Source organism: Rhinatrema bivittatum, chromosome 4 (assembly GCF_901001135.1).
Source record: "Rhinatrema bivittatum chromosome 4, aRhiBiv1.1, whole genome shotgun sequence".
In the NCBI taxonomy this organism is placed as follows: domain Eukaryota; kingdom Metazoa; phylum Chordata; class Amphibia; order Gymnophiona; family Rhinatrematidae; genus Rhinatrema; species Rhinatrema bivittatum.
In genome coordinates this window covers 477346594-477372151 of record NC_042618.1, presented here as the reverse complement: position 1 = coordinate 477372151, position 25558 = coordinate 477346594, and the positions used below count along the sequence as shown (strand labels likewise).

Genomic DNA, 25558 nt, shown 5'->3' with positions numbered 1-25558 from the left:
CTGCATCTGCCATTTAAAAGCTCATTCTCCTAGGCTTACAAGGTCCTTCTGGAGTTCTACACTATTACTACCATTTTAATGGCTCAAAAACATTTTACCTCAACTGCATATTTGGGTCACCTCATTTGTCATTCCTTTCTCCAGATCATTTATGAATAAATAGCACAGGTTCCAGTGCAAACCCCTGGGTCACTCCGCTAACAACTCTTCTCCATTTGGAAAGCTGATAATTTAGTTCTACCCTATGTTTCCTGTCTTATCTAGTTACAGATCCAAATAAGGAAGGCGCCAGCCTCCAATAAGGAAGGCGCCAGCCTCCAATAAGGAAGGCGCCAGCCTCCAATAAGGAAGGCGCCAGCCTCCAATAAGGAAGGCGCCAGCCTCCAATAAGGAAGGCGCCAGCCTCCAATAAGGAAGGCGCCAGCCTCCAATAAGGAAGGCGCCAGCCTCCAATAAGGAAGGCGCCAGCCTCCAATAAGGAAGGCGCCAGCCTCCAATAAGGAAGGCGCCAGCCTCCAATAAGGAAGGCGCCAGCCTCCAATAAGGAAGGCGCCAGCCTCCAATAAGGAAGGCGCCTGCCTCCAATAAGGAAGGCGCCTGCCTCCAATAAGGAAGGCGCCTGCCTCCAATAAGGAAGGCGCCTGCCTCCAATAAGGAAGGCGCCTGCCTCCAATAAGGAAGGCGCCTGCCTCCAATAAGGAAGGCGCCTGCCTCCAATAAGGAAGGCGCCTGCCTCCAATAAGGAAGGCGCCTGCCTCCAATAAGGAAGGCGCCTGCCTCCAATAAGGAAGGCGCCTGCCTCCAATAAGGAAGGCACCTGCCTCCAATAAGGAAGGCACCTGCCTCCAATAAGGAAGGAACCTGCCTCCAATAAGGAAGGAACCTGCCTCCAATAAGGAAGGAACCTGCCTCCAATTTCCTGAGGACTCTTCTTAAGGGACTTTGTCAAATGCCTTCTGAAAATCCAAATACACTATCAACCAGCTCACCTTTAGTGCATGTTTATTTTCACCTGCCAAAAAATCTAGAAGATTGCAAAAGCAAGACTTCATTTTGCAAAAACCATGTTGGTTCTCCCCAATTAAATCACCTCTATTTATGTGGTTAGTAATTTTGTTTTAAGAATAGTTTCAATCATTTTGCCAAACACCAAAGTCAGGCTCAGCGGTCTATAGTTTCCTGGATCACCCTGGAACCCTTTTTAAAAATTGGTATCATATTGGCTACCCTCCTTCTGGTAGTGTGGCTGTTTTAATTGATAGGCTGTAAGTCACCAGAAACGTTTTTTCAGTTCCATCAGAACTCTGGAGTGAATACCATCCAGTCCTGGTAATTTGTTATTCTTTAGTCTGTGAATCTGAGTTATTACATCCTCCAGTTTCACTGAATGACTTGATAGATTTACTAAGTCATCACCATCAAAAAATGTTTGCGTGGGTAAGACCTCCAACATCCTCCTCAAAGGCACAGCATCATTTTTCTGCTATTTTCTTGTTCTCCCCGACTACCCCTTTTACCCACCTTAGTCATCTAGCGGCCCAACTGACTCCCTCACAAGCTTTTTACTTTGAACATACTTTAAAAATAAATAAAACAAGCCTTTTCAACTTTTTACCTCTATGGTAAGCTTCTTTTCAAATTCTCTTAGCCTGCTTTAAGGAAAATTGGGTCTTACCTGCTAATTTTCATTCCTGTAATACCACAGATCAGTCCAGAATAGTGGGTTATGCACTCCCACCAGCAGATGGAAGCAGAGAACAAAACTTTGAGGCACTGCTATATACCAAGTGTGCCACCTGCAGCTCCTCAGTATTGATTAATACCCAAGCTAAGATACAATAGAAAAACTTTTAAACTGAAGAATATGTCTGATTAAGATAACCAAGAATACCCAGACTCCTCTGCTGTACTGGCCTGTCAGAGGTGAATGAACTTTGAGAGACTTTCTGACTATCACAGATTCAACGGATGCAGAAGATTTTGGGAAACTGGTAAATCCTGCAAAGCTTATAATTACAGGCCAGGAAGGCAACAATGACTTGCAGAGAATCTCTGAGACAGATTTGCTGGCAACAAAAGGAGAGAGGCCTATTTTAATGGCCACATTTACTTCACAATGCAGGGATACTTGTTCTGCAGGAAAACCAGGATGCAAGCGTTTATCTTGCAGATGCAACAGAAACCAATGTGAAAAGGAGATCTTGTGAGGTGACAGTTTTGAATGAATCCTGGTGCCAAGCTCTATTCAAGACCCAGACTGTGAGTTGTTTACAATAAACAAAGAAGAACAACAGAAGACAAGAAGAGAATACTTGCATCAAAGCCAGCATGATACAGGAACTTGTTTACAGTGGGAGGAGAAACAGGGTTAGAAGAATTCTTAGTTGAGGGAGGTCCTCACAAGCATTTCCTATACAGGATAGATTGCCATGACAACAGTATGTGTTTGTGGGCAGTTACACTTTTCTGGAAGCTTCGAGAATGTTGTATTTTAATTATATAAGTCAGAGCATGGCAGAGATTCACTGAGATGCTAGTTGGTATAGATAGAGGGCATATTGCATCTCCCAGAACACTTGTCTTTGCCTCATTTTTAAAAAAAGCCAAAATAAACTAAATTTTAAAACCTCTTGCTGAATTGCAGTGTTCTTGTGCCCTAAGCTATGAGTCCCAAAATTAGACATTTTGGCACCCCAGATGGGACTTTAATAGCTGTTGTTATTATAATTATTAATTATTAATAAGCTGTAGTGTTATGGTTGGTGGACAACCTCTCACTAGGTTCTTGAAGGGTAAAATTTGGCTTGCCGTTCAAAGATTGAGTTACCCAGGTAGACTGGAGGTTATCCCGGAGAATTATGAGTTCAGAGCAGATGTGGAATGAAGTTGGATCCATTTTGTGAGTATGTAACAAGAAAAAAAAAAAAAAAAAAATCTGTAAGTAGCAATGTTTTTATTTTATTTGTTGTACAGTGTATATAGCTTGTGTGTTATATCAGGTTTAGAATACTTTTTGCACAATGTTCTTTAATATATGTTAGGGAGACAGGACATGAGTTGATGATTTGATTAAAATCTAACTTAAGTTCTGGTATTTTCAGATTGAACAGTTGAACAAACAGAGGGGTAGCCAGCACTAGTCAGTCTGGGGTCTTTTGTTCTTAGACCGCATGGCTTGCGCTCAAGCAGTTTCACTTTCACTTTCACTTTACATCTGGGGAGCGGCTGAGTAGAGCAGTTGTAAGTGTGTAGATTCAGAAGGAGAAAGAGGGAATAAGATACAATTGGTAAGTTGAAAGTTTTATAATTAGTATGATAAGGTGTTTTTCGTTAGTGGATTTTTACCAAAGTTTAGTTGTTAAACAAAAACAAATGCGGTGCTTTTAAAACTAGAAACTGCATGGCTGGATATTATAGTTTACAGCTGTCTGTGATCAGAGGTACATAAATGCCTCCAGTTTATTTTAGTCTATGAGATTTATTGTTATCAGTTCATATTTAAGTTTGCTTTGGAGTTAATGCGTGATTGCTGTTAGGGTATCATTAACTAGAGAAATGAAGTTTTTCAGTTTTTTGGTGTTTTGCTTCTCCCCCCTCCCCCTCAAGGTACAGGGCTGACTGATGTAGCCATGGCTGGCCACAAGGACTCTTATGTTCACTGTAAACGTAGAAAAAGAATAACCAGCTCAGTAAGCTTTTTAGTTTTTGGTTTTATTTCCTACCATTAATGCAGAGATGCTCATATTTGCATCTAAGTTTTTAGAATTGTGTGATTACCGAGAGTTTATTGTGCATTGTGTTTCATTTCATTTGGTAGGAACGAAAGCATGAACTTGTGTTTATTTAAAGCCATTCATACTTAGATTTGATTTATCATTGGAGAGGGATGTATGGTTTTTTCTTTGGTCAGGGGTATAGGCAGAGAGATAGAAAGGAAAACAATTTATGGATATACTACAAGAGAGGAACTTTATTTTAATGAAATGATCTGTTTGAGTGTTTTATCACTTAACAAACCTATTCATTGAGTGTAATAGTTGTTTGGCGGGAGAGGAGGTGAACCCCCCTTTAGGAATGTGTTTGAGAAGAAAGAAAAAAAAAAAAAAAACCACCTGGGAGTGAGTCACTTTTAAAATGGATTTTACAGTTCTGCTGAGAGGTTTGAGGTTTAAGTATGTTATAGGACAAAGTGCAAAGGTGATAGAAGAGGGACTAATGAATTGATCTGTTTAATGTGAACACAGAAATTTGTGTTGAAAGTATGGGGAAAGTGAATATTAGGGATGAGAGATGAAGTAATGTTAAAGAGGGAAGAGATTTAGGAATATGCAGAAGGCTGTGTACTGAGCAATATAGATTGTTTTGGGTAAAAGTAGAAAGTCAGTTGCATTTAATTGTGTGACGATAGGATTTATTTTAATTTAAACACAGGTCAGAAATAAACGGACGGCATGCAGCAGTAAGGATGATCAATATTTCTCAGTTTTGATTATACCTCAGTAGCTGCTACCTTTTAGAAGAAAGGAAATGAATTAGGTGGTTTATTTTGATGGGAGTTCAGGTATTACATGTTTGTATTGTGGACTGGTTAGATGATATGTAAAGGAGTAAGATTGTGAGACGGTGAACAGCAGAGAAATAAGCAGCAATGTCTATTATCTATTTATGTGCCAGTAAAAAAAACTTTTGGTTAATGCATATTAGTCTGTGCCATCCTTTTATTTTGCAGACTTCCAGACTCCTAGCTGATATGTCTGTGCTTTTGGAAATGATTCGTATTTCTATTTAGGGTATTTGCAGGATTTGGTAGTAAGAACTTTGTGGAACATATGCATATTGGATGGAAATAGAATGACTTCTAATTAAGTGCAAAGTTGTTTGTTTTAAGTTTTTCTTTTAGAAGGCGAGTTAGGAGTTTACAAGCGTAGGAAAACAAAAAGAGATTTTAGATTTGTAAAAGGAAGTAGCTCTTATCACAGGGGACAGCGCCTCCTAGGGGTGGACCATCAGAGAAAGGAAAGTAGCTGTATGACTGCTTTTTGCTGAATTAAGGTATAACAGTAGTTTGACTTTTAAAGAACATGTAATGTCATTTTTAACTTTCATTTTAATCATTATATTAACTGTTATATATTAGATTTCTTTCCAGGGTACCAAAGCACAAAGCGCATCTGTCTCTATGCTATGGGAGATGAAGATCAGTTTTTTCCAGTTTGATTCCTTTTCAATTTTTGAGTAGATCTATTTTAATTTTCATCCTGAGTTTTTGTTTTCTTTTGTGGATCGATCCAATTCTTTATATTTTTAAAATACGTTTTTCTTTTTTGAGCTCAAAAGTTTGTCATGTTGTTTGTTCCATGTTACATGTGTACAAGGAGGAATGAATGAATGCATGTATTATGTGGTCAGTGCTGTGACATATATGTTTTAATGTACAGTTTGAGTATTTATGTTTGTGGTCTGGACCATTGCATGTTGTTTTGAAATAATGTGGGGATTATTTGGCAACTTAAATATAGGGAGTACGTGACATAAAAGTATTTTCTTACTACTTAATCGGATTTGTTGCACTTTTATTCAGGTTTGACTTCATACACATGCATCCAATCTAAGGAGCTAAGAGATTCTGCCTTGACATCATCACTGAATCCTACTAAAAGAACTATATACGCCCTGAATGCAGAAATTATGGTCACAGACTTTCTTACATATTATATGGACTGCAAGGCTTACAATTTATACCTGATATTTGCTTTTTTCTATGTTTTGTGGGAATGACTTTATGCAGAATTTAGGTTTTTTCATTCTCTGTCAGCACTTAGGTGTTCAAGTTAATAATATTATTTGAAGTGATGCTGGTTTTAGTAGTTTGTATGTTCCAAGTTAAGTAGTATTTTCCAGTCTTAGACTTTATAATACTTATATGCTGACTCAGTTAAATGCATATGTACTAGGTTTTTCTATCTTTATCTATGGAAGCTGCTTTGATCACAGAGAGGGTGATGTGTTTCATTGTGATTCAAATAGGATAATTCAGGGTTCAAGAGGGAGATCTCTTTATATTTCTCTTTCACACCAGCCTAAGTTATAAGCTATTTCTATTCTTTTGTTTTGCAGTTTGCACTTAGGATAATCACTTTGCTGATCTTTAATATTTCAATATTCTAATGTCTTTGCTGAACCCTTCTTTGAATATCTTTTCTTATGACACTATTTACTAGATTTTACCTAATGACTGTTTCACTCTCTTTCACAAAGATTTCTTTCTCCTTAAAACAAATACATACCTTACACATGAGGAGCTCTGCTATAGGGATCTGCAACATTCTATTACTATATTTTTTGGGTTTATTAATTGCTCATTGTTCTTTTCTTCTTATCTTGGTCCTTTCACTATAAACTCTATCTGTGACTTATAAGCTAGTGGGTTTCTATTTAGGATTCCAAAGGGGAAGATATAATTTTCCTTATTTCTGTCTTTTATTTATATGACATTCCTTCTTTTCCTGTGTAAAATCTTACACTAATGGTTTATCAATTCTGTAAAGTAGTTCACATAATATGTTAAAGACTTTCTCACAGAGTTAGCTTTCATCTATTGTTATGATTATCCCCAATATATTTAGACTTACTATCATTTGAGAAGGGTATTAGCCCCATTTCCCCTAGAAGTATCTGAAGACGAAGCAGTATTACTAGCCATCATTTACCTTAATAATTAATACTTGCCCTACACAGATGTATTATTTCTTGGACATATGACTGCCATAAGTGAATTAGGACTGTCCATACAGTGAGTGCTTTCACTGCTACAGGTTGTTGTCCTAATACTGGATAGCACTATAAATACCCTACAGAATTAGTATGATGTTTCAGACTTTTGCTATGCCTTTGCCTATTATGCATATGCTTTTGTATTTGATCTTCCATCACTATAGCATATGACTAGAATATGTCTTATGCTTTGCAACACTTTTACATCATGTATGCACAACACAGTATGAGTTTTTCTATAGATTCTTGGTTTTCTTCTATGTTATTGGTTTCTTTACTTTTCTGGTAAGGTGCATTGATTATATCCCTGTTTGCCATTTTAATGAATATTATCCTGGGTAGTTGTTCACCACAACAGTATTCATTGAAAAGATTTGCCCCGTATACCTAGTATTATATGAGAAACACAGTACTTTCATACTAGTCTGTGTACTTATCTTTACATGTTATACCACTATTATGTACTTACTTGATTCTGAAAGTTAACATATGTGATCATGTTATTATGAAGTAGGTCCTTTTTATAATGCAGGTATCTGTATAGCTCCATTATAGAGCTAATAGTTACTTAGTGAAAATTAGTTTTGATGTTATTTTTTGATTAACTAGTGAATGCTTGTGGGAGCATCCTTCATATTAATTGGGAATCTAGAGGGACATACACCTATACACTACACCTGATAAATACCAAGGTTAGGGGTTAGGACACATTTTAAGTTCCTCTGTCATGGCTTAGCATCGCAGACTGATTGATGTGACACCTATCCATTAAAGGTGTCCCATAGAGGGAAATGAAGAATATGTCTGATTAAGATAACCAAGAATACCCAGACTCCTCTGCTGTACTGGCCTGTCAGAGGTGAATGAACTTTGAGAGACTTTCTGACTATCACAGATTCAACGGATGCAGAAGATTTTGGGAAACTGGTAAATCCTGCAAAGCTTATAATTACAGGCCAGGAAGGCAACAATGACTTGCAGAGAATCTCTGAGACAGATTTGCTGGCAACAAAAGGAGAGAGGCCTATTTTAATGGCCACATTTACTTCACAATGCAGGGATACTTGTTCTGCAGGAAAACCAGGATGCAAGCGTTTATCTTGCAGATGCAACAGAAACCAATGTGAAAAGGAGATCTTGTGAGGTGACAGTTTTGAATGAATCCTGGTGCCAAGCTCTATTCAAGACCCAGACTGTGAGTTGTTTACAATAAACAAAGAAGAACAACAGAAGACAAGAAGAGAATACTTGCATCAAAGCCAGCATGATACAGGAACTTGTTTACAGTGGGAGGAGAAACAGGGTTAGAAGAATTCTTAGTTGAGGGAGGTCCTCACAAGCATTTCCTATACAGGATAGATTGCCATGACAACAGTATGTGTTTGTGGGCAGTTACACTTTTCTGGAAGCTTCGAGAATGTTGTATTTTAATTATATAAGTCAGAGCATGGCAGAGATTCACTGAGATGCTAGTTGGTATAGATAGAGGGCATATTGCATCTCCCAGAACACTTGTCTTTGCCTCATTTTTAAAAAAAGCCAAAATAAACTAAATTTTAAAACCTCTTGCTGAATTGCAGTGTTCTTGTGCCCTAAGCTATGAGTCCCAAAATTAGACAAAACCCAATAAGGGCGAACAAGAAAAAACCTCAAGGGTTGGATTCTCCTGAACCTGGATAACCCAGTTCCGGACCTTAGCTCACAACACTCAAAATGAAAAGAGAATTTCCCTTATAGACTTCTTAAATACAGCGGTTAACTACCAGTCTTTCGGCAGTTTTACCAGGGCAGGCCTCTGGACTAATCTGTGGTATTACAGGAACGAAAATTAGCAGGTAAGACCCAATTTTCCTTTCCTGGACATACCCAGATCAGTCTAGACCAGTGGGATGTACCAAAGCCACACTACAGCGGACGGGAACCCAAAAAATCCACTCAGAACACTTTCCCCAAAAACCATGTCATCCAGTGCCCGTATATCCAAACGGTAATGTCTTGTAAAGGTAAGTATAGAGGACCAGACTGCAGCCCTATATATTTCTTCAGGAGATGCCAACTGTCACTCTGCCCAGGAAGCCTCCTGCACTCTCATAGAATGTGCTTTCAAACCAGCTGGAATGGACCAACCCTTGCCAACGTAGGTCAAAAAATGGTCTCCTTCAACCAGCGAGCCAAGGTAGAATTGGACGCCTTCTTTCTTCAGTCCCCCAAACAATACGAAAAGGTGGTCCGATTTCTGAAAGGAGTTAGTGACTTCCAAATAACGGAGCAAGACCCAGTGAACATCCAACAGGTGAAGGTCTCTACCAGACAGACAAAAACTCGAGACCAATCCGGAAAACTGGGCAACTCCACAGATTGATTCACATGGAAGGCAGATACCACTTTGGGCAAAAAGGAAGGCACCGTACGCAAAGACACCTTATCAGAAATGCATAGGAAAGGATCTCGACAGGAAAGAGCCTGTAGTTCTGAAATCTGTCTAACAGAGCAAATGGCCACTAGGAAAAGTGTCTTCAAAATAAGGACTTTTAGGGAGGCCCATCCCAACAGTTCAAAGGGCGGAGCACCAAGCGCCTACAAAACAAGGTTAAGAGTCCAGTCTTAACTTACGAACTGGAGGGCGAAGGTGCTTTACCCCTTTCAGGAAGCGGATAACATCTGGATGGCTGGCCAGGGGCTTGCCGCATACCTGGCCCCTGAGACACCCTAGGGCCGAAACCTGAACCCAGACGGAATTATATGCCAAGCCTTTCGACAAGCCCTGCTGCAGAAAGGCCAAAATGTGAGGAATGGTCACTGAAAGCAGTACTATGCCTTGCTGATCACATCAGGCCTCAAAACACTTACCATCGAAGTCAAAGGGCGTCTAGCCTGGAGGGTGGTGGAAATCATCGGTTCCAAATAACCCTTCATGAGTAACTGCTGCCTTTCAAAAGCCAAGCTATGAGAGAGAAGTGATCTTCCCGATCCGAAAAAATGGGTCCTTGATGTAATGGGTCCTTGATGTAAGAGACCCGGAAGATGGGCCAGACGTAATGGACCATTGGTTGCTATAACTGAATGAGATCTGCAAACCAGGGATGCTGTGGCCACTCCGGAGCCACCAGAACCACTGAACCTGGGTGTTCCTCTATGCGCCAAAGAACCCGACCGATGAGGGGCCAAGGGGGAAAGGCATACTGGAGAATCCCAGTCGGCCACTTGCACACTAAACATAGAAATGACGGCAGAAAAATACCAATCGGCCCATCCAGTCTGCCCAGCAAGCCCCCACTCTTATTTTCCCATACTTATCTGTTTCACCAACCATCAAGTTCAGGGCCCTTGTTGGTAATTGTTTAATTCAAATTTCCTGCCATCCCCTGCCATTGATGCAGAGAGTAATGTTGGAGTTGCATTAAAGGTGTGCATAAGGCTTAATAGTTAAAGGTAGAAACTGCCGCAAGCAGCAAGTTACCCCGATGCTCGCTTACCCAGACTGCACAGATCAATGCCTTCTTGGATGTTGTCTGAATGCAAATCCTCTTCTCCACATTCCCCCTGCAGTTGAAGTAGAGAGCAAGGCTGTATATGTAGTCAAAGTGATGTTTCAAGCTTAATTGGTTTAGGATAGTAACTGCCATAATAAGCAAGCTACCCCCATTTTTGTTTTCCCAGACTGTGAAGTTCAGTCCTTGTTGGATGTTGTCTGAATGCAAATCCTCTTTTCCACACTTCCCCTTGTCATTGAAGCAGAGAGCAACGTTGGAGTTGCATTAACTGTGCGAAGGCTTATTGAGTAAGAGTAGTAATCACCAGGTAGTAGCCTCCATTCCAGCAAGCCATCCCCATGGCTTTTCTCTTCATTCTCATCCTCTAGCCTTTATGGATCCAGTGTTTATGCCCCTTCAAAACCCTTCACAGTTTTAGTTTTCATCACTTCCTAAAATGTAGCAGGTGAAGCACTTGCTGCTGTAATTTGCACATCCTGTCCGTTGTGAGCAACACCTTGCCCATCTGAGTGTCAAAATGATCTCCCAGATACTCCAGGGACTGCGATGGGGTCCGACGACTTTTCACTCCATTGATCACCCAGCCTAGTGACTGGAGGAATTGAGTCACCCGATGGACTGTACACAAGCAGTCCTCCTCGACTCACGAGTGAACACACACCCCCTCCTTCTGGAGGGCAGTCACCATGACCACCATTAACTTCATAAAAGGTGCGAGGAGCCATAGCCAAGTCAAAGGGAAGAGCCCGGAATCGGAAATGTTGACCCAGAGTCTTGAAACACAAGAACTTCTGATTTTTATTTATTTATTTAATTTTATATACCGACAGCCGTTTGCACATCGTGCCGGTTTACAGATAACTTACAAACCAAAAAATATATAGGCAAAGCCTTTACAAGGAACAGTGTGTAACAAACAATAGTAACAGAGTAAATAACTTGATAACTAAGGGAGGGAGGGGTGGGGGTGATTGCGACAAAGGAGGGGGTAGGGGGGGGTGAGAACAGATACATGAGGAAAAAATATGTACAGGGAATCAATGGGGAAATGATATGTACATAGGCTATATACAAAATTTGTCTAAGCGCATGGCCAACAGTGAAAGAAGTGAGAAGATGTGTGCGGTTCTGCTAGGTGGCAATTTATTATGTGCAGGAGGTTAAGTGTGGGGTTTGTAGTTCCTTCGAGAGGGTGGGTGGGGGTCCTGTAGTGGGGGTGTTGATATGAGAGGGAGGTTGGGTTTGAGTGCTAGTAGGTGATGATGATGATTGGGGGTAGGCTTGGAGGAAGAGCCAGGTTTTGAGTTTCTTTTTGAAGGTGGGTGTGGAGGTTTCGGTGCGTAGGTCAGGAGGCATGGAGTTCCACAGGGATGGGCCTGCGAGGGAAAGGGCCCTATTGGTGGTGGAGATGAGTCTTGTGGATTTTATGGAGGGGGGAATAAGGGTTCCACGAAGAGAGGAGCGGGTGGGTCTTGTGGAGATACGAGGTAGAAAAGGTGGGTTTAGCCAGTTGTAATGTTTGTTAATAATACTTTTGTGGATGAGGGTAAGGGTCTTGTATATAATTCGTGAGTGGATGGGAAGCCAATGGAGATTAATGAGGGTGGGAGTAATGTGATCAATGTGATCAATCCGGATCAATGTGATCAATCCGGATCAATGTGATCAATCCGGATTGGAATGTGGAGGTAGGCCTCTGAGATCCAAGAAGGCGATGAATTCTCCTTTGCGGACGGCCGCAATGACTGTTCTTAAGAATCTCCATCCAAAAATAAGAAACCCTCAAGCTCAAGTTCACCTGTTGTAGGTCCAGGATGGGACAGAAGGTACCCTCTTTCTTTGGGACCACAAAGTAAATTGAGTACCGGCCTCTTCCCTGCTTGTCCAATGGGACTGGGACAATCGCCTCCAGACCTAGCGACCTTTGCAGGGTGTCCTCCACCGCAGCCCAATTCCAGGAAGGTGTCCTTGAGAAGGCGAGAAAATTCTAAGGCGTAGCCGTCCCTTATCACCTCCAGAACCCACTGATTGGAGGTGATTTTGGCCCACTCCTCGTAAAAATGGGACATCCTGCCCCCAACTGCTACACACGAGGAGTGGGTGGCCTGATCTCATTGGGGAAGAAAAGAGCGCAGCGCCAGGCTTATCGCCCTGGTTTCCAGGCGATTGATATTCCACTGAGATTGAGCCAAGGACCACTGGCCTTGCACTGACCTGCCCAGGCAAACCGCTCCCCATCCGGAGAGACTGGCATCCGTAGTGACCACCGTCCAGTCGGGCACGAGCAGAGACACTCCACATGTTAAGTGGTCCACTTCCAGCCACCACTGCAGACTGACTCTCGCTGAGGCCGTGAGTGGCAGTGGTAGATGGAACTCCTCCGACACTAGCTTCCAACAGGAAAGTAATGCTGTTTGCAACGGACGCAGATGGGCAAAAGCCCCAGGGCCACCAAAGCCAGCGTTGAGGCCATAGAGCCCAAAACAGTCAGATAATCGCAAACCAGTGGGAGCCGAAGTGACAACAATCGGCGCACTTGACTCTGCAGCTTGCAAACCCGCTCCCTGGAAAGAAACACCTTGCCCTGCTTGGTGTCGAACCAGGCGCCCAGGTACTCCAAAGACTGGGTGGGGACCAGATGACTTGTTGAGATTGACCACCCAGCCCAGGAAGCGCAACAGATGGAGGACCCTGTCTATCGTTTGCCGACATCGACTCTCGGACTTGGCCCGAATCAGCCAATCGTCTAAGTAGGGGTGCACCAGAAACCCCTCCCGGAGTTGAGCCGCCATCACTACCATTACCTTCGTGAATATGCGGGGAGCCGTGGCGAGACCGAAGGGAAGGGCCCTGAATTGGTAGTGCCTGCCCAGAATGCAAAACCTGAGGAACCGTTGATAAAACGGTTGAATGCCGATATGGAGGTACGCTTCCGTGAGGTCCAGGGACGCTAGGAACTCGCCCGGACGGACCGAGGCTATTACGGACCGAATCGTCTCTATTTTGAAATGGGGAATGTGAAGACATCTGTTTACCCCTTTTAGGTCCAAGATTGGCCGTGCTGTGCCGTCCTTCTTTGGTACGATGAAATAAATGGAGTAACGGCCCTTGCCTCGTTGGCCGGGAGGTACGGGAAGTATTGCCCCCAAGCATTCCAGGCGCCGCAGATTACCCTCCACGGCTTCGCACTTCCGTGGACACTTGCAGGGGGACACCAGGAACTTGTCTGTGGGCGTTCTTGCAAAATCTAACGCGTAGCCTCCTCTTATGCTGAGGACCCACTGGTCCGATGTTATTTTGGCCCATTCCTCGTAAAACAATTCCAGCCGAGCTCCTACGTTTGGGACGAGCGACTGGAGCTGCTGCGAGGTATGGACCGGCCGCCTTTCATTGGGATGGCTTGGACCCCGAACCCCCCCCTTGCCTACCGAACCGTTTCCCCTGAAAGGACTGCAACCAGGAAGAGGACCGAGAGGAACCCGCACGGTAGGAAGGACCAGAGGACCGCTGGGGCCGAGATTTCCTGTTCCCCCGGAACCTAGACTTACTAGAAAAAGAAGAACGAGTCCGAAACCTATCTTCAGGTAGCTTAAAAGCCCCATTTTCCCCGAGGGACAACATCAGATCATCCAACTCCTTGCCGAACAACAACTTGGTGCTGTCCTCAGTCCTGAGGGCCTGAGCTCCTGCGGGGGTGAGTGAACCGGGCTCCACGGTTGTCACCCCCAACGCTGCTACTGGAATAGCCGGGTCCTCGACCCTAGCAGCGGCCTCAACCGGGGGGGGGGGGGGGTGGTCCCCTCAGAACCTTCCGACCCCCCTGGGAGGCAGGGACAGCTGGAGGATCTCCGGCTGCTGTTCTCCAAACAGCCAAATCTAACTTCCTTTTTTTTTTTTTTTTTTTTTAAACTTACAAGAAAAACCAAAGAAAACCTAAGCCTAACTACCAGGCCTAGCCAGAGGCTGTGACTGCACCTGCACCATCTGCTGGAGACAGAGTAAGACTGAGGGGCTGTGTGAGGCTCGTGGCTATATGTAGCCAAGACAGACAGATTTTGCTCTGTCTCCATCTACTGGTGTGGAGTCACAACCCAGGTGTCCTGGACTGATCCTGGTACGTACAGGGAACTCATGTTCTGGCTGTATACCCTGTGTACACTCAGTTCTTTCCTGATAAGACGGTTCTTTGCACCCACCCCCAAGTTTCTTGCCAAGGTGGTCTCATTTTCACATGCACCAGTCAATTACACTTCCCACCTTCCTTCCATCTCCACGTGCAGATACGGAAGCCTGCTGGCCTTGCACACTTTGGACTGTGTACGCACCATACCCTCGTCCCTCCCTCCCACCCCCTTATGCTCTTGAACCTCTACCTCTATCAGCAAGTTTATTTGTAATATGCCATGCAAACTTTCCGAGTTAATGCCCCTGTGCAATCATCAACTTATTATCAAGTTATATCTGCAATGTTCCTATCTGACTTGGTTGATCCCCTCCCTTCCAGTTTATTGCACCCTGTTCAATGTACTACTGTTTCAAGTTCCATGTAAACCGAAGTGATGTTCACACGAATACCGGTCCATAACAGCTTTTAAATAAATACCCAAGCCACTTGTCAATATTCTCAACTCTTTGTGGCTTAATGATGCTAACAGAGTTGGTTCTCAGTGCTAAACCACATCATTGCTTGCTGGCTCACTTCCTGAATCTGTTTGTTCCTCTTCCCATGCCGCCTGTTCTCCTCGCCGAGACACGGCACATGAAATCCGTGCTTGGGCTACTCCTGCTGCCTTCCTTGACATCTGTAAGGCTGCTGCGTGGTCCTCTGTCCACACTTTTACCCACCAGCACTGCGCCCTTGATAGCGATTCTACCTCTGATGTCCTGCAGACTCTGTCCTGTCGTCTGCCCCTCTCTCTCACCCGCAGTCTTCCTGCTTTAACGGAGCGGCTGCTTCATTCTCCCTTCAGCTAGGAGTCCCATTAGTGTGACTGCTGTCCCGCTCGTCCACGGAAAAAGCAAACACACCTGTAACAGGTGTTTTCCGTGGACAAGTGGGACAATCTGTTACATGTTCCTGCCACCCTCCTTCTAGTTAAGCTGTTATGGACTGTTCTTGTTGTTGCTCTCAAGCTATTCAAGTGACGGAGGGAAAGAGTGAGGCTCACGCAACGGCTCTTCACGCCAACCCTAATGCACATGTGCAGAAAATCCTGAAAAGATTCAGCTACAGATCAGGCCCGACTCAACAGCATCAGAGGACGTATCTCATTAGTACGATCCGATTGTCCCACTGTCCATGGAAAACACCTGTTACAGGTGAGCAACTTCACTATAACTGGCAAGCTATGGTCAGCACGGACATACAGCAGGCGTGTCCCACTGTCCATGGGAAAACACCTGTTACAGGTGAGCAGCTTCACTATAACTGGCAAGCTATGGTCAGCACGGACATACAGCAGGCGTGTCCCACTGTCCATGGGAAAACACCTGTTACAGGTGAGCAGCTTCACTATAACTGGCAAGCTATGGTCAGCACGGACATACAGCAGGCGTGACCCACTGTCCATGGGAAAACACCTGTTACAGGTGAGCAGCTTCACTTATAACTGGCAAGCTATGGTCAGCACGGACATACAGCAGGCGTGACCCACTGTCCATGGGAAAACACCTGTTACAGGTGAGCAACTTCACTATAACTGGCAAGCTATGGTCAGCACGGACATACAGAAGGCGTGGCACCAGCAACTCTTTTCTGTCTCCATCTAGACTGGTCTGACTGGATGAAGAGGAAAGTGATAGAGATAAAAACAACAACAAAAAAAAGATATACATACATACATATATACACACACACACACACATATACACACTTCTTTCAGAGTATATATGTTTAAATCTTTTTAAAGGAATTTTTTTGGTCCATCCAATGATTCCAGCTACCAGGACTGATGCTGTATGTCTTCCAAGCCAAATAACTATCTCAGGACTGAAAACTTGAGGAAGATGCATCTCCTGTTTTAATGTAAACCGGTATGATTTGTATATTATACAAGAATGTCGGTATATCAAAATTAAAAATAAATAAATAAGATGACACTACCTTGTCTAAACTCACTTTACACATTTTTTTTTTGTATTTAGGATAACAATTTTGAATGCATAAGAAATGCATGAAGTCTTGATGATCAGCGCTATGGCTCCCAAGTTTCAAGCTTGTGCTAATTCAACCCCAGGGCTGGATTTAAAATTCTGTGCTCATAGGTGAGCGACCTCTGGTTAGGAGGATGTTCCTCTGAAATCAGCCGGGGGTTGTCCCCCAGTTTTTGGGCATCTTCTGAATCTGGCACTGTAGGAACCCGCCTGGGGCCTAAAATCTGGCCCTGTTCAATGCCTTCGCATGTGCCTTTGAAATCAGGAAGAGACATCTTTCATTAAGGCTACAATCCAATCTTAGAAACCTCCTCCATTAATACAGAGAAGCCTGACATTTCAGAGAAAAAATAAAATCTTCTCTCTTCTATACCACTTTCCTGAGCAACAGCCCACATGAAGCAGTGAACATGGCAGACAAAATGAAGCAAAACTTAACTACATCAATGCATCAAAAATAGACAAAAGTACAGACAGTGAAAAAAAAAAAAAAAGCGTCCAGCACAAAAGATGGCCACACCATCATCATCCATGCCCGATGCGTCCACCTCTTCCCCTACCTGACCAAAAAGCTTCAGAAACACGTTGCACCTAGAAGTCTGCAAGCCTCCCACAGCTTTTACCTGGTTGTTTGCCGGTTTGTACTTCAGCTGTGGGATGTTCAGGATCCTCTCAATCTGGCTGCGGTTGAAGTTGGATATTCCAATTGCTTTCACCAAGCCAGCGTCCACCAGCTCTTCCATGGCCTAAGAGGCAAACAAAGCAGCAGCACTGACTGGTCTTAGATTTCCAGGACAGGTTGGGCTTTCTCCGTTACTGAGGGACCTCTTAAGTGCCACAGCACTACATCCAGGTCTTCTGCATCTCACTACCAGGCAAACCACAAAACCTTCCGCCATATCTGCCCCTTACCTGCCAGGTGTCTTCAAGCTTTGCGGCACTCGGACGTATATGTCCTTGGTCATCCACCGGGAATAAATTCTCTCCAGCCTACAAAGCAAAGAAGATGCACAAACTGCCAGTGACCTCGCTGGAGACAGACCTCCATCCCCAGGCAGCCATTGCCAAAACCAGACACAGCAGAAGTGCGGCATGCAGACAAGACAGGTCATTCCTCGTCCACCCCAACAGCCCACCCTGTTAATATGCAATCCCAAATCTAAATGTGCTTGAACATCACTTTCTACTATAAGAATGTATTCTGCCTTTTTCCTTGTTTTTTTTTTTTAAATAGAGTTGGTTAAGTAAATACTTTTAAAAGCCCTTTTGTTAACTTTGTTGGCTGGCTCTTCTGCCACCGAGGGCAGCATATTGAGGAAACCTTTGCTTGGTGTTTTTGATTGAATACTAATTACACCCTCCCATCTCTGTTCCTGCAGCAATCAGAACAGCCCAGCACGTGCCAGCAGCAGACACAGGCAGCAGAGCTTGCAGACACAGCCTAGGAGGTGCTCTCTGGCTGATGCTCCCAGCAGCTGGAACTGAAGGGCTGTGCACTGGCCCAGGAGCAGCCTGGGGACTGCACTGATAAGAGAAGCCCTGGGTCTGGGACAGCTCTAAAACTGGAAGTAAACAGAGGCTAAGACAAGTTAAATGGGATGAGGGAGGGGCAAGGACAATCTTCAAACATAAATACAATTCAGTTTATCTGCAGCAACGAAGGCTCCTCCTAGGGTCTCTGGTGGCAGTTTATCCTTCCCTGGAAACCCTAGAAAAACAAAAGTGTGTCTACCCATGTAATGTCTCACAATCACAAAGGTACAAACTTCCCCCCTAATCCTGAGCCACTCTCCCCTCTTCCACTGGCGCCCTCTCCACTCCACCCCACCTCTGTCCCGGTGATGTTTATTAATCTCTTCGAGTGGTAGATTCCCTTCCTCAGCTGGAGAAAATGAACATCCGCACAGTCGCTCACAGTACCTGAAATCCGAGAGGCCAGTGAATGAGATAAAGGTCCAGATAGTCCAGTTTCAGAGCATCGAGGGTCTTCTGGCATCCAACCTTCACCAGTGACTTTTCTGTGAAATGTAGACACAGCTGGAAGGGAAAAAGGATATTAACAGTCAGAAAGCCACACAAACTCTCTTATCCACCTACTCCCAGTGTGAAGAGGGCCTCCTGGTCCATACCTTACTGACTATGAAGAGGTCCTCTCGTTTCACCACCCCTTCTTGATCTTCGCATGGATTCATGCCCCCAACTTCTTTCTCGTTCTCATACACGTAGGCACAATCGATATGACGGTTATCCCACATCAATGGCCACCTTTACAGCAATCAGTCACTTTGCCTGGAGAAGACTGAATTAAGACAACAGAGAAAAGGTGAACCGAATGAGCATCAACTGACTGCAGCTGAAGATGCTCTTCCCCATTCCGGTCAGGTCTGTTTCACCGTCAGCTGACCTCACTGCATCTCTCAAGTACCACTTCTGCCCCAGCCTCCTGTGTCAGTACAACATTCATACAAATTCTTCTTTCAGAGGAGCAGGAGTTGTGCCCTCTTTCAGCTCACGCTGCTCCTGAGGACTTGAGGTATCCCAAAGGGAGAGTCCAGGATGCGCTACTGATCTGTACTACTTGCCACCCACAACGCAGGCAACGCCTGCTCAAGGCCTGGCGCCCATCCTAAGTCCATACAACAGGGTATACACAGCTTTGCGGGTTGCCACGGCTTGCAGTGCAGAGCTAAAGGTGCCTCTGAATCAAATGTCCTGAAAACCCCTATAGCCAGGCCCTAATCCCACTGGGAACACAGTCCAACATGTCTAGGACTGAGGACCCAGGGGCACTGAGCCCGTCACCTCTAGGACTGGGGTCAAAGACAGTGCAAGCCCGAAGACCACGTCATCCTCAGAGGAAGACACGGAGACGAGGATGAAAGGCAATGTCAGAAGCTCTGCACTGCTTGCCGCCCGACTGCCTTCGCCCCTTCTCCTCTTAAGATCTTTTAATGAGGCTCCAACGATTCTTATGTCAAAGGTGGCAAAAGTCTCAAGAACCTTGTAGCTGGGTGATTTTTGATACTCGTAGTATGAAACTCTCCCCCCACCTCCACAAAAACCCTTCTGCCGTCTGCCACCGTGGCTTTTCCAAAGTTTTAAATGCTAACATTTTATGAATTTTGACCTGCCCGGTATTTATTTATTTTTTTTAATTTTATTTTTATCCATTTCATCTACATTTAAGTAATCATTCTTACTTCCAGAAAGAACAGAGATACGCGTGATATGTATCTTAACAATAGAAAGAAAAAGGCAGTATCAAAAAGCAACACAAAGATTTTACATTACGTTTTCTTGTAGTAAATATGTTCCATGTTCCCCCACAGTAAAAGGTAATACAGAACAAGAGGGGGAAAACAAAGAAATTCAATGGGAGTTACAAAGAACAATTAGTATAAGAAACAAGCTGCGTATCCCAAACCTTAACTCACTAAGTACTTTCAGGGACTAGATTCTAACTAAGGGTGGGGTGGTAGTTACATTCCTAGCATTTATGAAGGATTTTAATTGCTCTGAATGAAAACAAAATGAATGATTCATCCTGCGATCTGACCACACATTTACATGGATATCTCAATAGGAAAGTATAGCCTAGAGATATTACTTGTGGCTTTAGCATTAGGCAATTCACGACGTCTCTCCTGGTGTAACAAGAGTAAAGTCAGGATAAATCCTGACTTGCCGAGAGAAGGAAACTAGCCGAGGTATTTTAAAAAATATCTCGGCATTATTAGGCTCAATGAGCCTCATTGAAAAAAAGTTACCAGCAGGGTTCCCTCGTTCGTAAACTTCTTCTGCTGAGCTTTCTAAAAAAAAAATTGCGTTAAATTTTCTAAAGCCCCTGACTGAAATTTGATTATTCCTTGAATTTATTAATAAGGTAAAAAAATTCAACCTGTTTACTACAGGAATTTTTTGTTCTTCAAACTTTAGAATTTCTAACATATACTTTTTCAAAGTTGTAAGGAGGTCCTGTCCTAAAACCTTAGGAAAAGTTTAACATTCGTAAGTTTAATCTTATTATAAATTTTCTAGTTGTTCTGTCCTCCTATTCATATAATTGAAATCCTTTATAAGTTGTATTGCACAGTCAGAGTTTTTAGCCATTGAAGATTCCACTTTTCCAATTTGTTCTTTCAATTCAATAGGTTGTTTCTCCACTTTTTCCTCCAGCGTTTCGACTTTTTTCGTCAAAGGCTTCAATTCTGCCCCTTGTTCCTTGTGGCATTGGCCTAAACCGACCATTAAATCCCATAACGCTCCAAGCGTTACCACCTCAGGCCTAGATGGAATATGGAGAGACTCACCCATGTCTTCTGCATGGGCTAAGTCTTTTCCCTCCGCTGCTGTCCCAGACATTCTCACGGCTCCCATCCAGCTGCCCGGATTCACCGTTCGGCGTCGAGGACAGGAAACACGCCCCTGCTCCGGCGCCATTCAGATCCTCCGGGCGCCGCGACACTCCGCTTGAACCAGGCAAATAATCTTCTCTCTGGCCCCCACCATCCGGAGTCGCACGACCGACGTCATCTTTCGGCGCCCCGGGCGAGGGAGAGGAGCCAGACAATCCCGGGGCCTGAGGAGGTTGAAGGTACGGAGGGCTTAAGGTCACCTCCCCTGGTGATTCCCTCGCGGTTAATCACAGCAGGGAATTAACCCTTCTTTTCTAGATTCGGAGTAGACCGGTAAGCCGTTATCAGTCTCTGGGTTGAGGGCATAGCGGCTTTGGAAGGGTATAAGCGCACTTTACCCTTTTTTTTGGCAGGCATCTTACAGGAAATTTTCCGAGGAGAGAGAGAGAGAGGAGAGAGAGAGGAGAGGAGAGAGAGAAGAGAGAGAGAGAGAGGAAGAGAGAGAGAGAGAGAGAAGGAGAGAGGAGAGAGAGAGGATAGAAGAGAGGAGAGGAGAGAGAGAGAGAGAGAGAGAGAGTTCCTCCGATCTATCTTACGCTGCCGCCATCTTGTCCCCCTCAGCAACTGGCCTGGTATTTATAACCGTAGTTAACTGAGGTTTCCACATGTGCAGCTTTCCCGTTTTATTCAGAATCCCTGAATAAGGGATAGAACTTGGATGGTTGTACTGGTAAGTGATGGTCCAGGATTTTGAAGCGTAGGAAGCACTGATGATCTTGATGGATCGGAATGTGTAGGAAGGCTTCCGACAGATCCAGGGATGTGAGAAACTCTCCCGGTTCTATCGCCCTTATTAGGCAGCGTGGGGTTTCCATGCGGAAGCAGGGAATCCGCAGGTGACGGTTGGCAGACTTTAGGTCCAGGATGGGCCTGAAATTACCTTCTTTCTTGGGGACGATAAAATAATTGGAATAATGTCCAGTATTTATTTGCTGTGGAGGTACTGGGGTTATGGCCTCTAGGGCCAGTAATCTGTTCAGTGTAGCCTCCACTGCCACCCTCTTGTAGGGGTCATGGCAGGGGGATTCCACAAACTTGTCCGGAGGGGTTCGGAGGAAATCCAGGTAATACCCCTCTCGAATGATAGTTAGAATCCACTTGTCCGAAGTTCTCTCGACCCATCTCTGGTAGAATAGGGCAAGTCTGCCCCCTATGGCTTCTTCCTTTGGATGGGTCGGCTGGGGCCTGGACCCGAGCTGGTTCCCCTTTTGTTGTTTCTGTTCCGAAAGGACTGGTTCCTCCCTGTGGGACGAGGCGCTTGATAAGTGTTTCTGTATGGATTGAAGCACTGTGATCTTCTGCCCCTGGAGGATCGGGGGAAGGGTCGCTGGGTTCTCTTATTCCTGTCCTCCGGTAGCCGCGGCAGTGGGGGCTCGCCCCATTTGTTGGCCAGTTTCTCTAGTTCGCTGCCGAACAGGAGGGATCCCTTGAAGGGCATCCTTGTGAGACGCATTTTGGAAGATGCGTCGGCTGACCAACTTCGGAGCCAGAGTTACCTCCTGGCTGCCACGGCTGATGACACTCCTCTAGCTGCGGTGCGCACCAGGTCGGAAGCAGCATCCGCGAGGAATGATACTGCTGGCTCCATGGCTTCCCCAGGGGTGTTGCTCCTGGTCTGTGACAGGCAGGCACGTGTCACCACGGTGCAGCAGGCTGCTATTTGTAGGGACATTGCGGCAACGTCAAAGGACCGTTTAAGGATGGATTCCAGATGTCTGTCTTGAGCATCCTTGAGTGCTGCGCCTCCCTCCACTGGGATAGTAGTGCGCTTCAAGACCGTGCAGACCATGGCATCCACTTTTCGGCATGACAGAAGGTCTTTGGCTGCCAGGTCCAGAGGATACATGGCTGCCATAGCCCATCCCCCTTTGAATGAAGACTCTGGAGCACTCCATTCCAGGTCAATTAGCTGCTGGATGGCTTGTAACAGAGGGAAATGGTGGGAGGTCTGGTGGAGTCCCTCAAGCAGGGAATTTGTCTTGGGCTCCCCCGAGGCACTTGTGCCCGGGATAGCAAGCTCCTTCAGGCTGCGGGTGACCAGGTCTGGGAGCTCGTCCTTGGTGAAGAATCGTCTCATGGTCCGGTGAGGCTCTGTCCTGGGGGGGGAGTTCCCCCTCCTCCAGGGGCTCTGATTCCTCCTCCGAGATGTCCGTGTCCCCCCGTATGTGGGACTTCCGGGTGGTGGATTCACTTCCCTGAGCCTAGAGGGGCCCGGAGCGTAGAGGTCCTCTGGTGAAGGTTGTGGCCATGATGTCGGAGGCTCCGTCTGCATGTGAACGAAGGTGTGCAGGCCTTTGAAAAATTCCACCCAGGAGATAGACGCTGGGTCCAAGCTAGGGGGCGCTGTGTCCCTGGGGGGGCCCCTTTTGAGGGGGGGGGTGTCCCGCTGTGAATTGCTAGGTCCGGAGTACTTAATGAGGAGCTATCACTCAGGCCCAGATGGGACTGGCCCTGGGCTTGATCCCCCCAGGGCCTCCTCGCACTGGATACACAGGGCGTCGGCCTCTTCGTGCTGTGCTGGGCAGAGGCTCTGAACCTTGATTTCCTTTTACGGCGGTGCCATGGATATAGGCGCGTAGAATCTATTATGCGCTCCGGTGTGTCGAATATATGCGCGTGGATAGATGTGCGCCTGGGATGTGCGTGCTGGTGTGCGCACAAGTCGCAGTTATGCGCCCGGCCCAGTAAACGTGAGGTGTGCGCGTAACCTGTGCGTACGGGACTCGAGCCTGTAAGTTGTGCGCACAAGGAATGTTGTGCACGGATCGAGACGGCGGCGAACAGGCCAAAATGGCGACAGCGACCACATGGGCAATATGGTGACCACCTCGGAGGGTCTCTACGTGGGAGGACCCTTGGATCTAACCGGGGTCTAGCCCTGCTAGGGCCGATCAACCCAGTGGCACTAGTCCCGGCCAGCGACCTGTGCGACTCTTCGAGCTTCGGAGACCGGAGACTTTAAACAAGATTTCTACCTCCAACCCAGACAACCACCCTCCACAAACACACCACAGTTATCATCTCACCCTCACTCAAGTAAGAGATCTGGGAGTAATCCTTGACAACCGCCTTAACTTAAAGACCATGATCAATACGACTACCAAAGATTGCTTCCACAGGCTACAGGTGTTGAAAAGACTCAAACCCCTCCTTTATTTACACGACTTTAGGACTGTTCTCCAATCCTTAATATTTGCAAAAATAGATTACTGCAGTGCTCTTCTCACTGGCCTTCCCAACTCATCCATCAAACCACTTCAAATGATTCAAAATGCTGCGGCCAGAATTTTAACCAACACCAACCGAAGAGAACATATTACTCCCACTCTCCGAAACCTACACTGGTTACCAATCTACCACAGAATCTTTCACAAATCTCTCACCCTGATACATAAGTCCATCCATAACTATTTTCATCTTGACCTTGAATTCCCTCTCAAACTCCATACTTCCATCAGACCAATTAGAGAAATCCATAAAGGAACGCTACAATCCCCTCCAACCAAAGCTATTCGCCTCGTCTCGACTAGGGTCCGAGCTTTTTCTTTTGCAGGTCCAAACATCTGGAATAGCCTCCCCGCAGACCTCAGGCTAGAACCATGCCTACTAACATTCAAAAAAAAAACTTAAGACTTGGCTGTTCCAACAAGCCTTCTCGGATCCTTCAGACTCACAATAGACAAACAACCTATTCACGAGCTACGGAACCATGCTACTATTTTGTTGCCTATTATTATGATTATCCTAACTCCTCAGATAATATTGTTTCCTGTTTAATCTGAATCCATTACAACTTTTGTGTTTAAGTTATTGCCCTTCTTGGGCCTTCTATTCTTCTTACTTCTAAGCTGTAAAGCCTCCAAGTTTATAGTCCTTGTTTAATGTAACTTACTGCTCTCTTCTGATTATTTTGTACTGTTCCATTTCTGTTACAAGTTTTCTCTATCCCCGTTCGATGTAAACCGATCTGATATGGTATTTAACCATGAAGTTCGGTATAGAAAAATGCTAAATAAATAAATAAAATACCTTACCTTGTCTTCGGCTCTTCCCGGTTTCGTTCCGGGAGGTCTCCGGCTGCGGGGGGAAAGAGGGCAAATACCTTCACCGCCATGCCCGGGGTTGCATCCGCTGCCTCTCAGCCGCGCCCGAGAATCGGGGGCTAGGTCCTCGCCGCGATTCGGCCGCCGGACCGAGGCTTACCTTCGAGGGACCACGGAAATCACCTCGGGAATTCTCAACTGGGGGAGGGACCCGAGCGTATCACCGCAGGAGAGCGGGGCTTGCTGATGAGGTAAGTTTTCTTCTTATTTTGGATTTTTCTCCGTTAAATTTTGCTCTAACGCTGTGAGAGTGTGCAGAGTCCCTAACTGCTATGGAGATGGAAAATACTGAAGAGCTGCACTTCCTGCAGGGATATATGCACTAGGAGCTGACGTCAGATTGAAATCTGATCCGTCTCCAACTGCTATCAGGAGTACACTATACCCACTGGCCTGAGTCCGTCTGCTACACGCTAGGGAAACTGGATTTAAAAAAAGTTTGGATAAGTTCCTACAGGAAAAATCTATAAGCTATTACGGTAATTAATAAGCAATAGTCATTTGAGATTTATTTAATGTTTGGGTACTTGCCAGGTATTTATGACTTGGATTGGCCTCTGTTGGTAACAGGATGCTGGGCTTGATGGACCCTTGTCTGACCCAGTATGGCAGCTTATGT

General features: G+C 45.1%; 1 protein-coding gene across 1 annotated transcript in view; it reads right to left on the bottom strand.

The window, feature by feature from the left end:
• Nucleotides 1-18470, bottom strand: part of LOC115089451 (aldo-keto reductase family 1 member B1-like) — a gene marked incomplete at its 5' end in the record, with an annotated part of 33936 nt that extends 15466 nt beyond the window's left edge. The window contains 3 exons of the mRNA XM_029597541.1: nucleotides 17045-17167; nucleotides 17334-17411; nucleotides 18342-18470. Coding sequence (XP_029453401.1) covers nucleotides 17045-17167; nucleotides 17334-17411; nucleotides 18342-18470 — 330 coding nt within the window. The remainder of the gene's footprint in view (nucleotides 1-17044; nucleotides 17168-17333; nucleotides 17412-18341) is intronic.
• Between the last annotated feature and the right edge of the window lie 7088 nt (nucleotides 18471-25558).